The sequence below is a fragment of the Hippocampus comes genome, unplaced genomic scaffold (genome assembly GCF_001891065.2).
Source record: "Hippocampus comes isolate QL1 unplaced genomic scaffold, H_comes_QL1_v1.1 scaffold142, whole genome shotgun sequence".
Classification (NCBI taxonomy): domain Eukaryota; kingdom Metazoa; phylum Chordata; class Actinopteri; order Syngnathiformes; family Syngnathidae; genus Hippocampus; species Hippocampus comes.
Window position 1 is genome coordinate 681,678 of NW_017805482.1, and position 15,411 is coordinate 697,088.

Here is a 15,411-nt window from a genome sequence, read left to right on the forward strand (position 1 = left end):
ATCCGTATGGCACTACGCATAATGGCATGTTAGTCAGTCTGCAAAGAGGATAAAGAATAGATGACCGAGTAAATATGTATAGATGTGTATTACATTATATCGTCTGTCTACATGTGATGCTGGGCTGTATGCTCAATCCGTTGCAACATAGACGGATGCTATTGAACATTAACATTAAGATAGGGAAATTTAAAAGCTAAGCTATGTGGTTGTTTAGAAAAAAACATTAGGTATAATTGTTTGATATTTAATTTGACCGTGAACTTCAACCGGGAGTGGTAATAAATAGTTTGAAACCTCTTTTTAGATGAACTGTACACTCATATTGCTCCTGCTTGTTGTGAAATAAATTGATAATAATCAAAAAAATTAATAAATCCACCGTTACATTGTGAATCTGAAGCACTCACTCACAGGATAGAGAATTCACTTGCTTGGACCAATTAGATTCTCATGTTTTTTTTATTGCAACAATAAAGCAAAATCTTTACTGTGCTTGTTTTATACACACAAATACACACACACACACACACACACACACACACACACACACACACCATACATATATATCATAGACAGTTTTGGTGAAGCATGTATTACTACATTTTGTTGACTATACATATATATGTACATTTTTCAAATAAATAAATATAACCTTTCATTCATGCTCTTCAGTGGACAGAGGCAATACATTAACTGACAATGCAAAAAAATTTTAAAAAAAAAAGACTTAAAGGGGAATAATTGCAAAAAACAATGTTTGCAACAGTATGTTAAATGTGCTCCTATTAGCTACACATCGCATTCTGATTAATATTACATTTGTGGGATCAAACAGATTAATCAATCCACCTCAGGGGGCGGCATTTTCGGCTCACATTGCGCTGTTGGTCATGTGACCGTGATGTTTGCAATGCGAGCCTGAGGGAAGCTGTGATGTGGATCTCACTCATCAGTAGAGGGCGGTTTTGGCCAAAATGGCGGCCCCGAAATGGATGAAAAAGGATGGCTTCATCTGCTTGATTCTTATTCCACACTTGTAATATTAAACAGAATACGGCGTTTACAATGTAGGGGCACATATGACAAAGCTTGCGAGGAAAAATTTTTGCATTTAGTTTCCCTTTAAGTGACAATGTTAACGTCATGGTAAGGTTTGTACAAAAAATGCAATGTGCGAATAAATATGGAGTATAATTTATCTTAAACCCGGCATCATCTCTACACAGGTACAAATATACATACGATAGTGCAAGAAACATGATCATTAGTAGTTGAAATAAAATGTATATTATTGAAGAGGTTAGAAATTGTCGACTCCGTAACAAAGGCTGTCTTATTGCACGTTTACAAAGGCCTCCTTGTCCGTGAGTTGTTCTCAGCAGAGGTAGGTGGCGGTGGTGGGGGGAACAAAACAAGGAAATTCATCGAAGGACTCGGGGGTGGGTGGGAGGTGTGCCTCCACCCTTCTGCACACAATACACTCGCTCAATTTGGCTGGAAGAGAGCCAGACTGCGCACTCCTTGTAGACTAAACCACCTGCCTCAACATGTGCGAGACTCACTGTTTGGGAACATGCACTCCAGAGCACTCACTCATTGTGTGGATGAAGCTGAGGGCAAAGAGGACACACATACACACAATGGGACACTTCAATTTCACCTGAAAATATCAGTTGCAAAATTATGCTGAGGCTACAGTGGCATCTCTGTCGCTGTCACGGCGACCCTGGATCACTGACGAAGAAGTGAACCGGCCGGGACGCCTCTCTTGTCATTTTAGTGTTAAGGCTACTTAGTGCAGTGATTGGAGGAAAATTAAGCACACACTAAACATTCATTACGGTAATAGGAAATGAGTTGTGTTAGTGTTCATCACATACTTTACATTCATTGACTTGGTCTTTTAGCGTTTTTTTTTTTTTTGTTTGTTTTTTTGCTGCGGTTACTACAGTGGACAGCTTATCATGGTATGAGGTTACAAGGTGCATGAAGGGGTGAAAACATGTTTTCAGCACTCCACTTGGATTGAGCAACGTGGGTTAAAAGCAACTGCGTGGGGGGCCCCCTACCAGACTATTCCGAAAGCTACTTCAAGACCCTGTAGTGAATTCAGAGTTTCATATCTAAATACATCATAGATGTTTGACTATAATTGCTGAAAGTGCATTTAAAGACTGAGAACTACTGTATGTTTTTCAGCATTTCAGGTTACCTGATTTTTTTTCAGAGGGGGGCTATCATTTCTTGCTGAGCCGTGTTGTCTGCACTGAGTATGGGCACATCATGGAAAGAATGGCGCAAGAGTGAAGAGGGATTTTTTTTTTTTCCCAACAAGTTTAACGTCACAGCTGGCATTTTTTTTTTTGATTGATTCAAATTTGGCAGGGTTAACAGCACTTTTCTGTCTGGTGTGTGAAATTTTGAAGACTGACACTTTCTCGGGACTTAAAATGCGTCGTTGAAAAAGCTAACCAATTTGGAAAGCAAGCAAAAATATATATCTTCTTCTTCTCCTTTCGGCACGTCCCTATTCAGGGGTCGCCACAGCGAGTCAGTAATTTCCATCCGCCCCTGTAAACCGTCCTACCAACTCGCATGGTCGTCTTGACAAAAGTTTTACGCCGGATGCCATTCCTGACGCAACCCTCCCCACTTCTCCGGGCTTGGGACCGGCACTGGGGAACAGTGCACCCCCAGGGGAGGGCACTGCTCCCCAGCGGCTGGGTTAAGCAAAAATATATATCAATTATATGGAAAGAATGGTCTAGTCTTGGTTCGTTATTTTGTGGGGTTTTTTTTTCCCTCTGGACCCTTATCCTCAGCTATCCTCTTTGCAGAATTTTAGCATTTTTGCGTCTCTTTCTGTAATGCCACAAGATGGTACCACAGCCTTCTCTAACAGGAAAGTAGTAATTAGTGTCAAGGAATGACAGGACAGAGATGGGAGGTTCGATTAGCTTCTTAGCTGGATGAACGTGGGCTGAATATGTCAAAGCCGCATTTTCAGTCAGTAAGTTGGCATTCAGTTTAAAAACGGTATAAGGCTAAGTCCAAGTGTGATCCACAATGTCTGTGCTGCTACAGCCGATGCTTTACCTCGCTCGGAGTTCCTACGTGGACCCCCTTGCTCCGTGAGATGATATCCCTTCACCACCTTGACGTAGTCCCTCTCTTCCGAGACACACTCGTAGGTGCCGTAGCTCGCGTGGTTCATGGCGGGGATGAGGAGCAGGCAGTTGGAGCGCATCTGTAGGCAAGGGCTGCTTTGGTCTTCGTGTTTCCACGTGTAGACGGCATGGTAAGAGTCAATCGGACACGACAGGTAAAAAGGGACGCCCATAGGCACAGCGTGCAGAGTCAACAAATCCTTATCTAGGGGCGATGCGGCGTTCCTTCTGCTCCGGTTGACTTGATTATGTTCTTTAAGAAAAAGAAAAAAAAAAGGACAAGATAATGTGGGGGGGGGGAAAGAACATTGGCATTAAGTAATAATGGTACACTGACTTGGAAGCTTAATTTGTCCTCTGATCAAGCTCGTAAGAGACACACTTATAAGTCGAGGTACCAGTGTCCTGTAAACCCCCCAACTCCATGTGTTATGTTTCAGACCACCCATAAGTGAAATTCTCACATTACCCTGCTTAAATAATCCTTAGATATGTTTTATTTTATTTTTTGCATTGATGATATTTCTTTTTAAGATGTACATTATGGAATGAACCTACAGCTGTTGCGTTCTGTAGGCGTAAAACGTAGGATGACAGAGGAGATTCAATAATCTATTATTAATTTCTTCAGGAAAAATTAGGCTACGGGGGAGAAACTTCTTTTTGTTCAATGTAAACAGCTTCTAGTGGCCAAAAGTGAAATTACACCCCAACATTAAGAACATTACGTTATAATGGGGGAAAAAAAATCTGCAAAATAGCAGTTCCGCAAACCCCGGTCCCACAATGGAGGCGGGTTTACTGTATTCAGCATTTACGTACCTGATGTGGATGCAGAACACACACTTGTTTTCCCATCGATAATATTTTGAATGCCCTCACTGTAGAATAAATAAAAACATGTTCAACCGCCAATCAATTTCTTTTCATTTGTAGAAAACCAACAAGTAGATACTCATGAATTCTTCTATGTTTCAGACTTACGGGACTGTCGGGGTGCATCCAGATGGAGTCCAGGAGCAATAGGGGTCCCGAGCTAATACGCAGTCGGCGCAGGATTTGTTATACTCGTAACAACTCCGGAGGTCCACCACAGAAATTTCCTCTGCAAAACTCGCAACTAGTTTTTTCTAGGCGAAGACAAAAAAAAAAAAAAAATCGTATGCACCCTTACACAATCCAATAAGAGCCAATAAAAGCTTTTTGAAAAATTCTGCTTGGACAGAGACGAATGATCACTTAAGATTGCATTCCTCAAAATTCCGATTCAAGTCACATCAAGTTGCAATAGAATAAAAAGCCATGACAGTATGCTCAAACCCCCACAAAACCCTAAAACTGTGGTCGAAAACAAAAACATTTGCTGAGAGGCACTCAGTAGATGCGCTGAAACTACACAGGAAGATAAAACATTTCAAGGAGAACAACAACACGACGTCTACAAATAGATTTTGATGAGCGGTACCTTTTTGGAGTCCAGTTTCATCGACTGTAAGCTGGACTGACTGGGGATTTGCGTTTGGGAGATGATGAAAGGTTCCGATCCCGACTCTAGAATTTTATGAATCTTCCCAGAGTCTGTAGGGTATGATAAGAATAATATATCTTTCAAACACAGTTACAGTATTCTGCTAAGGAAAAAAAGCTAAATGTTTTGTCTTTTAACTGTCCAAATGACTGCATCGCAAACGTCCATTGAAACACAAAGCTGGTGGTGCACAGTAGTGTAGATGCGGAATGAGACACAGGATGTGTTTGGCTTTGTTGACTGTTGCCATAATTAGGCAAAGAAAGCACTAAAAATAGTCAAAAGATTCGGCAAGTCTATTGTTATGCAGCAAACAGGACATACCAGTGGCCAGCAGCAGAACGCTGTACACACTCTGGTCCGCCGCTTGGACGCGGTCCACAACGATCTTGGTGTAGTTTTCGTTGCTGACGTAAAACGGATTCACGTAGTGCACCGAGTGGACCCAGTCGCTCATTTCCGGATGATCCCTCACCACGCTGACGGTGGCCAATGGCAGTAGGCGGCTGTTGCGAACACACTGAAACACAAGATGCACTTTGTTGATGTTTTGGTCATCGTCAAACTCTGGGTCAAAAGTCATTTGGGTGAAATAGCTAACCCCAGTGTCGGGTCCAAAAAGGAATTCAGCTAATGTTGGGTTATTTATACTGAATCTTGAAAGAATTAAAATACTTCAGATACTGATTTTCAAATCTAATCAGATCAGGTTGATGTGCGTACAAAGGACTATATTATAGTACAGTTTTGGAATATATTCAGTTTCCGATGTGTGATGAACGCTTGGCGCAGGCCTTAACGTCAAGTTGGAAACCACCCTTTGCGAGAAGTGGTGATGACACCAACATTTTCCTCATATCCACCCACTTATAAAACTTCCATGTTTTTTTTTTTCAAAGCCACACAGTCCAACGCCTTGTGACACATGACAATACATTTAAGCCAGTTCTAGCCCCAAACTCCAAAATAGTACTTACAGTTCCTGGCCTTGGTTCTGGAATAGCCTTGTCATAGCCCTTGAAGGTGGAGTTGTTAAAAATGCCCTCAATAGTTTCCATGGAATAAATACAGACTGCAGTGGCGTTCCTGTAAAATCAATAGAATGACGAAAATGTGAATCGATTCAAATGAATTCATGAGGGCGGTTATTTTGAAGTCATTCTGGTAAGGAGCATCGGTGGGGAACTAAAGTTAATCTCATAAACGGGCAAGCTAAATCGTAACAATAATACTTGTCTTTGTGACAGGATAACATAATGTCTCAATACAAACATACTTGGCCAATAAAGTTGATGATGAAGATTCTGATTCTGATTTTGATGTCGCATGACAAAATTTGAAGGCGCTGTGAGATGCCGCTGACCTTTTGTTGCATTCACACTTATATACTACAGGCACATTTTTTTCTTTGACAGGTTCAAAATGTGGCCAGGCATCCACGGCAATCACGGCCTGTCATGTTTGGCCATCCGGCCCATGTGTCATGTCACGTCCACAGTGGCCTGAAACGTGATTGCCGTGGTCAACGTGGTTAACATCAGAAACCACAACTTTGCTCTGTGTCCAAATTAAAACACAGCCTCCAATATTTACTCACTGTGCTTGAGTAACACTCGTGGGAGGGAGTGAGCCATTGCAAAAGAGATTGCCCCACCCTGACTCTTTATAACATTACATAACTCTACTCCTCAGTTTTTCCAAGTGTGATTAGAATAGGGTTGCACTGAATTTCCTTAGAAACATGACAGCCACTTCAAATGTTTTTAGAATGTGAATGAAATGGGGATGGTCAGGGCAAGTTATTTAAGGATGCTTTGCCTCATGAAATAAAAAATGGAGCCGCTACATATTATTATGTTGAAATAATAGGCCGTTATTTTTATGATCATTTATTTACAATAATATTCATGTGTCATTATTACCATCAATACTATGATTAGGTTTGACATTATTGTATAATAATAAACATCATCATCATCATTACTGTTATTAATAATATGAAGATATTATCATGTGTGCCGTGCGATTGAGAACCAGTTCAGGGTGTGCCACGCCTACTTGTCAAAGTCTCCTGGGACAGGCTGCAGCACACTCGTGACCCTTGTGATATATATATTCACCCATTTTCTAATCCGATTATCCTCACGAGTGTCACGGGCGTGCTGGGGCCGATCCCAGCTATCTTCGGGCAGTAGGCGGGGTACACCTTGAATTGGTTGCCAGCCAACTGCAGGGCACACATAGACGAACAACCATCCATGCCTACAATCACACATGGGGACAATTTGGAGTGCTCAATCAACCTGCCGTGCATGTTTTTGGAATGTGGGAGGAAACCGGAGAACCCGGAGAAAACCGACCTCGGCAAGGGGAGAACATGCAAACTCCACACAGGAAGTCCAGAGCCGTAATCGAACCCTGCACTTCTGTACTTTGAGTACTTTGAGTATAAAGTATGTACTTTATATATATATATATATATACACACACACACACACACACACACACACACACACACACACACACACACTGCATATGGCCTCTCTTGCAGGTGTACCTAATGAAGTGACCAGTGACCAACCAATGACACAATGTACATTTCTGCGATGAGCCATTTTGCAGAATCAGGAGTCACGCAGAGCTTATTTTAGGCTTCATTTCGAAATGCTGAGCATGCATTTTGTTTCAATGTGTTACAGCCGTTCCACTTTGGGTTGCTAGGCATTAAAGGAAGGGAAAGTGTCAAACCAGCTGCTGGTGAAGAGGGCATACACCCTTGTGTCCCGCCAGTCTTCGGCATGCTGCACGTAGATGTCCTGCAGGCGGTTGAAATACAAGGACTCTTCTGGGAAGCCGCACACCAAACGAGCCTTGAGGAAAGATGTCCACGTGTTCTGGAAAAATCGCTTTGATCCGCCTTCGTCAGTCTGGAAAATAAGGAAACAAAGGAGTGTCATGTTTTCATTCTTTATTTAAATGCTTCACCATTGTGGCGTATGCAAGCATCAAGCATGCAGACAAATGTTATGTAATACCACATTGAACATTTTGCTTTTTTTTTGGTATAATTGTAATGAGGTGTATTAAGTCTGAGAAGTCCCCCCTTGAAAATGCATTCTCCACTGCATAGCTAATTAAGTAGTCACTTAGTTATGGTTTCATTAAACTGCCGAAAGTAACTGGTAGACCAGTGAGAGAGAAGAAAGTACGTACAGCAAAAATTTGTGATGACGAGCATCATGCAACATGTCTTGTCTGGACTGCGCGATTGCACTCCGTCATTGGAAATCTATTAAGTTTGCTCTTTGTATATTTTTAATTTCCTAAGAACAAATAATTGTGATTATAAGTCATGATAAAATTTTTGATCAAATAATCAAGATGATCATTTGGGGAAAAAAAAAATCATGCAGCTCTAATTCCAACTGAAGGTCCAGGTACCAAATGTGCAGTTCCGATAGCCTTTGTAAATTGTTCCTGGCGCCACCATGCGTGCCAGCTCATGTTACCTGACTCTGAGAGCTTTGTGGGAAGACAGCCGTCTAAAGACATCCAAGTTTCCCCTCATGTCATCTGAACCACAGTGTGTTTTGTCCAAGGTACCTTACAAACTCTGGCCACTCTGGAAATCCACGGATCGGCTTCCGGGTTTTGGTCAGAGTTCTTTTCCCGGAAAAAGATGTAGATCTTTTCATTTTCGGGGTCCTCTTTCCTCTTCACCCAGGAGGCAGAGACAAATGTGGGCTCTGTAGGAAGAAGACATCAGTCCTGATCAAGTCACGAGCATGCTTCTCTAGGAGGTATGCAGTGTGTGTCGGTTCAATGGACTTTGTGCTTTTCCTTCTGTTGTGACTCAGTAAGCTTCGGTAATAGTCATTCTTTTTCGCTCAGGATAAAGATTATATGCCTGTGACTCCTCTTATATTGACCGTCTTGATATGTGTTGATGGGCAAGGCCGTGTGAGACAACTTTTACCTGAAACCCAACTGTCGTACATCCAGACATTTGCCCTCCTGCCTGCTTTCCTTCTGAACTGCAAAGAGCTTCCATCAGTATCCAGCGGTGCTGCAGCGTAGAGATCGCCTTCTAAAATAGCAGACGCCAAAACGGGCACCACCGCTCTATTATTAGGTTCCTTTTATCTCGACGCCATTTACAGCGATTACAGGTCACATTCTCATGCCTTGAAGAAACACGCAAGAGGCGGCATTTAACATACCAACTCGGAGAGACAGCGAGTTCTGGGTGTACGTAAACGGAGAGATGCCCGTCCCATCGTGATGCTTCACCACCGCCGCGGACTGAAAGTAGGATCGCACAAAGTCAACAGGACGTACACAGATTCCGCAAACCTGCCTTATATTGCCCACAAAGCGGCTTGGTTACTTCATGAAACATTATGTTCAGTTTCATCAGCTCCTTAAATGGACCTAAATTGATTGCAACGGATGCGTCGTGCACTTACAGAACTCACAAGTCTCCAGCAGTGAGGCCTGTGTCCGTTGCTCCCGCAGACAAACAGAGTGTCCCCAAACTTCTCAATGACAGTGATGATATTTTCACAAGAGCCCTGTGCAGCAAGGCAGCGTGTTACGACCACACCTAAGCACCACCACTCATCATTCGAGTCATTTGCATCGTTACCAACCTCCTGGCACTGCTCTTCCTCTGTGGCCGGGAGATGAATTTCCTGCAGGGAAAATACAGCGCGTTAGTGACATAAAACTAATTAAATAATCAGCAGTGTTCACAAATAGATGGAATAATAACATAAACTTGATGATATCTAGTCCAGAGCGGCTTAAAAAATTGCAACCGTGGTCAGGTTTTATGGCATCTATGCCATTAAAAGATAAGTGGAAATCAACATGGCGGTGTCAGCAGTGCGCTTGTTTTTTTTCAGATGGAAATATTGCTTTAGCCAAGCTAAGTAACCCCTTGATTAATTTAAAAAAAAAATGGAGGCGGGGGGATATATGTATACTGTATTTAATTGACTAACCCTAAGTCCCAAATCTTCAAAAAGTGCTGAGAAACATTCAACATACATTGTCCAGGAAAAACAGGAGAAAATAGGAAAATTTCCAACAAGAACTAAAAGAGGGGAAAAAATTCCATATATTAAAAAAGATAGGAAAAAAAAATATCTGTGAATATCTGAATCTGCGGGTGCAGAACTGTAAATATGCAGGCTTAACTGTGGTTTTCAGTTGTATTATCACTAATCACCATTAGATGGCAGACATGTCTTGATTGTGCTTACACTGGCCATTTGCATTTTTTTGCTGGACTATGTGCTGAAAAACTTTTTTTAATCGGGATGTATCCACTTCCTATATCCATTGTATGTGTATGCTTCCACAAATTTTAAACTGAAAAAAAAACAGTCAATACAGCATGAAGGAAAACTGAAAGGTTCAAATGTAGAAATGACATTGTCGAGTTGGAAACAAAACATATGTCTGCTGGCATCTTGTGACTAGCACTTGATCAGCATCTGCTGAATGAAAACGCAGCATGAAGCGACTTGGGAAAGGCCACGGCTGTCAGTGGACACAATCAGCCCTGAGCCGCTGTGCGCGTCACAACAGAGAGACGCTTAATCTTTTACAGTGCAATCTAATTATCTCGACTGCGGCAGCAACGACTCCACCAGCTCCTTCATGCTGAAGGTTGCGGCTGATACACGTGAAAATGTGCGCGGAAAAAAATAAAAATAGCGGGACCTACTTGAGCGATTTGATAGCGATCCAAGTCAAGCTTGAACACAAAGTCAGTTCCTCCGATATAAATCTCCCCGGAGTCTTCATGATAAATTAAAACAGTGTGGTTTTGATGGACCGGATAGACAAATCTTCCTTTGATGACATCTGAAAGATAAAGTTGTTCTTTTCACAGTCAACTCAGCACATTTCATTTCCTTCAAGGGGTTAAGTGAAGGTTACATTGGGCTGCAGACGGTGACCACAACATGAAGCGCACCTGCGCAACCGAAACAAATACAAATGGCTGTATCAACAATTCTGCCTGGGCAAAGATCAGCAGAATGTGAGCCTTCGCCAAGTTCAAACAGACCAAGAATGTTCACCTTCCTGTGTGAATTTCGTGAACATTTTTAAGATTGCTGGAGAAAAGCGTCAGTGCAAAGAAAATCACTTGATGAACGCCAACAGTGTTATTAAAAATGTATCTACTGCCAGCCATATTCAAACCCTCCTTTACCCTACCATGAGAAAAAAAAATAAAGAAAATAAAAATATACAAATACATACCTGTATTTGAATGTGGGGATTCTTATAAGACCAATATATGTCATTGGCAGTGAAAGGGTTTCAATGTAACAATTTATTTTTGTTTTGATAACAAGACTTTGGCTACATTTTCATAAAAATGAGGGTCAAAATATTAGGAACATTTCCCAGCTCTATTTTACTGAAAACTAACCGCCACAATACACACGATATGATGGAACTACTATTTTGATGTCTTTTGCTTTGGATCTCGTGAAGCCATATTGCAGAAATTGATAGCAAGGCAAATCTTCTAATATACATCACTACATTTAATACTTTATTTCCACTTATTCGGTTAATCATCATCTCATTAACTATTAAAGATGTATTGAAATGACGGTTTACCTTGACTCAGAAGTCTGGGGCTATTTTTCGAGCCAAAGGTCGGTGTGTCCTCTGAGGTGACGTGGAGGGTCCAGTGAAAATGTGCAAGAAAAGACAGGAAAAGACTTTGAATCAGCTTCATCTTGTGCATTCATCTGTGGTCATCCCCCAAGCGACTGATCCGCATGCAGGCAGGGCCTCACTTCTATACTCAGCACTGACTCACACTCACATGCAACGCCCCTGCTCGCCCCCTGCTGCAAATTCAACATGGAAAACAATTTAGTTAACAAATTCCCTCTGGAGTAAACTACTTAAAAGCCAGACTAACCAAAGAGTGAAGTGGATGTTAGATAATAGCTCATTCACTGCAAATAAAAATGTGTTTGTGTGTAGCCATTGCCATTTGGAAGAAAGCAATGAATCAGGTCAATGAGTCTGTTGAAGCGTGGTTAGAATACATTAAGCTCAAAAGTTTCAACTATATGTTTTTAAAAACCAGGCCACATGAAATGAGGTGAACATTTTAAATTAACTATACATGTAATCCAATAATGGTTAATTAATTGTTGTATTAATTTTGTCAAGAAAACCCCTATTTTTCGATATCATATTTTATATAAAACAGGCCTTATATAGAAGAAATATACTAATTTGAAAGAAATCATTTATGGAAGTCTCAAGATGACTTTTCTAGCGTACTGTCAATATTTAATTCAGGAATGGACAATTTAAGACATTCTTTCACATTAAATGTTGAATTTATTTAATTGGCGACATATCGATTTCATTTAGGCACAAAATCACTTCAATTATAACACGGGGGGCGTTATCTTCAGACACCTATTTACAGTACAAAGATTGATAGCACAAATGATACAGTTTTGTTTTTACAATTCTGCCCTCGTTTTGTATTTCTAGCTCATCTTTGTTGATGGAAATAATTGATTCTTATTCTTCCAAAAAATCGCGTATAATTTTCACGTGGCTTTTGTACGTTGTTCTTCTGCTGCCAAGTCCTAACATGGTGAATTAGATGAAGTATTCAACCACGACGTAATTAACTTAAGTATGTTAACGTCCACAAGAGTTATGTTTGGTGTTGGCGTGACAGAAAGGTCCACATACTAATGAGAGCGTGTCAGGAAAACTCAGGTTTATGTAACAGGAGTTTGTTGGTTTTGAACTGTGGGTTGTTTATAACTCGTTTACGATTAAGTGCTGTTTTGTCTACTGATCTTAGATAAACATTTACCAGATTCTGTCATAAAATTAAACAAAAATACACATTAGTAGTTCAGATGTCGATCGGATTACGAAAGTCATACAACGTTTAGAGATTACGTACATCATGTTTTTACTCCAGATGTGATGTTTTAAATTGTTATTATGACTGTACTGCTGTGTAACTGTGTAACCGTGAAAGCAAGGTTTGCGAAAGACGCTACGGAAACAAATTTATCGCCTAAGGAAACGGAAGCCCGTCGTAAAGCGAGGACCCCTGCGTCGGAATCCTGTGCGGAAGAGAAGAAGAGAAAAAAAAATCCTGTGCGGAACGAACGCCCCACCCACTCTCAATAGTCCAATCAGCAGCAAAGTATGCAAGCTACTTCCTTTTCACTTCTGCGTCTCGTTTGCAGTTAGCGAGCCATGGTAAATAAACACATCTTATTCTGATAAAATCTAACCGTGAAGTTGGCAAGTAATCCAATCGAATGCATACAACTAAACGTGTGTAGCTGTATTTGATTTCGATAGTTTTGTCCCGATTTATGGTCGTTCGCGGGTTAAGCTAGTGGCTAAAATGTGGAGTTTTGCGTTATTGGCGCTCATGTGATGTTTTTCTTCTCATAGCGGTTCCGATTCTGTGGAGATTTGGACTGCCCCGATTGGGTGCTTGCCGAAATCAGCACTCTGGCGAAAATTGTAAGTTCTCGCCTTTTTTCTCAGAATGCGAATTTTCGTTTAAATAGTGGCATGTTCTGATCGCCCTCTGTGATATGGCAGTCTAGTGTCAAAATGAAACTCCTTTGTGCCCAAGTATTGAAAGGTCTGCTCGGGGAGGGCATTGATGTAAGTTTTTTTTATTCCTTAAGAGTTTCCTAAACACGTAACCAACAATAACATGTGCTCTCTGCAATTATTTTAGTATGACAAAGTTACAAAGCTTACAGCTGATGCCAAGTTTGGTAAGTTTCTTCCCTTCTGAAAATGCTGCCTTCATGCATTTAGTTGCTAATTATGTTTATTTTATGTTAGTCAATTGTTTCCTGTGACTGCAATGCTGTGGTACGATCTGATACTGTGACAATTCGTTTGACAGACAGTGGAGACATTAAAGCCAGTGTGGCCGTGCTCAGCTTCATTTTGTCCAGTGCGGCAAAGCATGATGTCGACAGTGAATCTTTGTCCAGTGAGCTGCAGCAGCTTGGCCTGCCTAAAGGTTGGTCACCCCTGCCTCACCTTGTGGTGATGGTGATGATAGTCACTGTTGGAATATCCAGAGAAAACCCATGCAAGCACGGAGATAATGTGCTAACTTCTGACAGGAAGGCTGGAGTTGAGATTTGAACCCAAGACTATGAATTCTGAAGGAAGATGCGCTAACAAAGATTACATTTGTAGTCAATTAGCCCCTCGTAATTTTAAAATTCTTAGTCAAATTTGATTTTTTTCATCCTTCTATAATTTATTTGATAATAATTATATATATATATATATATATATATATATATATGATAATAATAAACAATTTGTTTTAATGTTTCACTGAAATCATCTCAAATATACATAGAAATGTAGTTCAATATAAATAACAATATACAACTATAATCATGCCAAAAGATGTAAATTATAAAATAGGGCTATCCTTCTCTGTAGGTATAAAAACCAGGATTACAGAGGATAACATTTAATCACTTTCAACAAAAACTAAACTGTACTGTAATACTGTTTCGTTCTTGCAAAGTTATGCAATCTCAAACTTGTGTGTTGCCCTCTTGCTGTCAAACGTGGAATTAAACCACATAAATCAGAGTTTGCCCAAAATAATGAACTGTATTAAAAAAAGAATCTGTGAAAGAGTGGAATCAAAAAACCTGGACCCTGTGATGGAGTTTTACTGTATTTTATTTAATGAATATGTATAATATTAGTTTCCCTGAAAGAACTACTGAAATCAGGGGTGGGGTGGCCATCAAGAATAGAAATATGTTAATTTTCTCAAAGGGCTTGTGTATTTTTGGGCCTGCGCATCATGGGTGGCCTACACCCCCCGTTGACTTTCAATTTTCGGGATGTGACTTCGCATTCCGTTTTGTTGCATGGCGACCCTTCAACAACAACTTTTCAACACATGATGGCCACAAACCCCGCCGTCCTCACATCAGTGATTATGTTTTGACTAGTGATGCCCGTGGGCAATGACTATTCCCGGGCTTAATTATTTTCCCCAACATGTCCTTGACTGAGAGAGATATATACTGTATACATTTTTACATGATTCTGAGATGCATCTGTATATATTTGATATGTTGGTCATTCATTCAGAACACACAATGGGGCTGTGCAAGTCGTATGAGGACAAGCATTCCGCAGTGCAAGACAAACTGAGAGAGACCAGCTTGAGATGTGAGTAATATACGATTGCTCACTCCTGACAAAGCATGCAAACAACTCCACTCTCTTGTGAATTTCAGTGGGCCGACTGGAGGCAGTCTCCTGGAGGGTGGACTACACGCTGAGCTCCAGCGAGATGAAGGAAGTCAACGAAGGGGTCGTTCAGCTAAAGCTGCAGGCTTCAGGAGCCGAGTCAGGTTCCTCACAAACCACTGTGGTCTCGCTATCTGCTGACAAATTCAGAGTCTTGCTTTCAGGTTTGTCCCGCAACAAATCCCAAATCATCTAGCAACCAATTATATCATAATTCTGTTTTTGGTGCTTTTCTTGCAGAGCTCAAACAAGCCCAGGCTATGATGAATGCTTTACAATGACCAACAGAGTCAATTCCCACCTCCTCAAGTTCCAAAACGGGACACAAATGCTATTTTCCATGTGTGTGTGAGAGAGAGAGAGAGAGAGAGAGAGAGAGAGAGA

At 40.9% G+C, this 15,411-nt stretch overlaps 2 protein-coding genes across 5 annotated transcripts in view; one reads left to right on the forward strand and one right to left on the reverse strand.

Moving 5' to 3' along the window:
* Positions 1 to 1,179: 1,179 nt before the first annotated feature.
* sema7a (semaphorin 7A (JohnMiltonHagen blood group)) lies at positions 1,180 to 11,519 on the reverse strand. 3 transcript variants are annotated; one of them, XM_019876011.1, is made up of 15 exons: positions 11,338 to 11,518; positions 10,430 to 10,569; positions 9,348 to 9,389; positions 9,165 to 9,269; positions 8,919 to 9,000; positions 8,675 to 8,785; positions 8,302 to 8,444; positions 7,447 to 7,625; positions 5,676 to 5,784; positions 5,023 to 5,218; positions 4,636 to 4,748; positions 4,155 to 4,300; positions 3,993 to 4,051; positions 3,100 to 3,423; positions 1,180 to 1,613 (listed from the first exon to the last, which is right to left on the reverse strand). In XM_019876011.1, the coding sequence occupies exons 1-15, from the start codon at positions 11,465 to 11,467 to the stop codon at positions 1,597 to 1,599; spliced, it is 1,896 nt and encodes a 631-aa protein (XP_019731570.1). In that variant the 5' UTR covers positions 11,468 to 11,518; the 3' UTR covers positions 1,180 to 1,596. The 3 variants fall into 3 exon arrangements, with proteins under 3 accessions (XP_019731570.1, XP_019731569.1, XP_019731567.1); XM_019876010.1 differs by lacking the exon at positions 1,180 to 1,613 and having other exon boundaries at positions 2,814 to 3,423; positions 9,174 to 9,269; positions 11,338 to 11,519; XM_019876008.1 differs by lacking the exon at positions 1,180 to 1,613 and having other exon boundaries at positions 2,814 to 3,423.
* A 1,361-nt stretch (positions 11,520 to 12,880) lies between these two features.
* The window catches only part of commd4 (COMM domain containing 4), a 2,668-nt gene continuing 137 nt past the window's right edge, over positions 12,881 to 15,411 (forward strand). Inside the window, exons 1-8 of one of the 2 annotated variants that reach the window (XR_002168942.1) lie at positions 12,881 to 12,969; positions 13,171 to 13,242; positions 13,324 to 13,389; positions 13,466 to 13,505; positions 13,640 to 13,759; positions 14,866 to 14,946; positions 15,015 to 15,191; positions 15,268 to 15,377. Coding sequence is in view for 1 of the 2 variants with exons in the window: in XM_019875880.1 (XP_019731439.1) it covers positions 12,967 to 12,969; positions 13,171 to 13,242; positions 13,324 to 13,389; positions 13,466 to 13,505; positions 13,640 to 13,759; positions 14,866 to 14,946; positions 15,015 to 15,191; positions 15,268 to 15,308 (600 nt within the window). In the remaining variant the exon portion in view is untranslated. Of the gene's footprint in view, positions 12,970 to 13,170; positions 13,243 to 13,323; positions 13,390 to 13,465; positions 13,506 to 13,639; positions 13,760 to 14,865; positions 14,947 to 15,014; positions 15,192 to 15,267; positions 15,382 to 15,411 lie in introns of those variants that run through there. The other variant, XM_019875880.1, reaches the window with a different exon arrangement.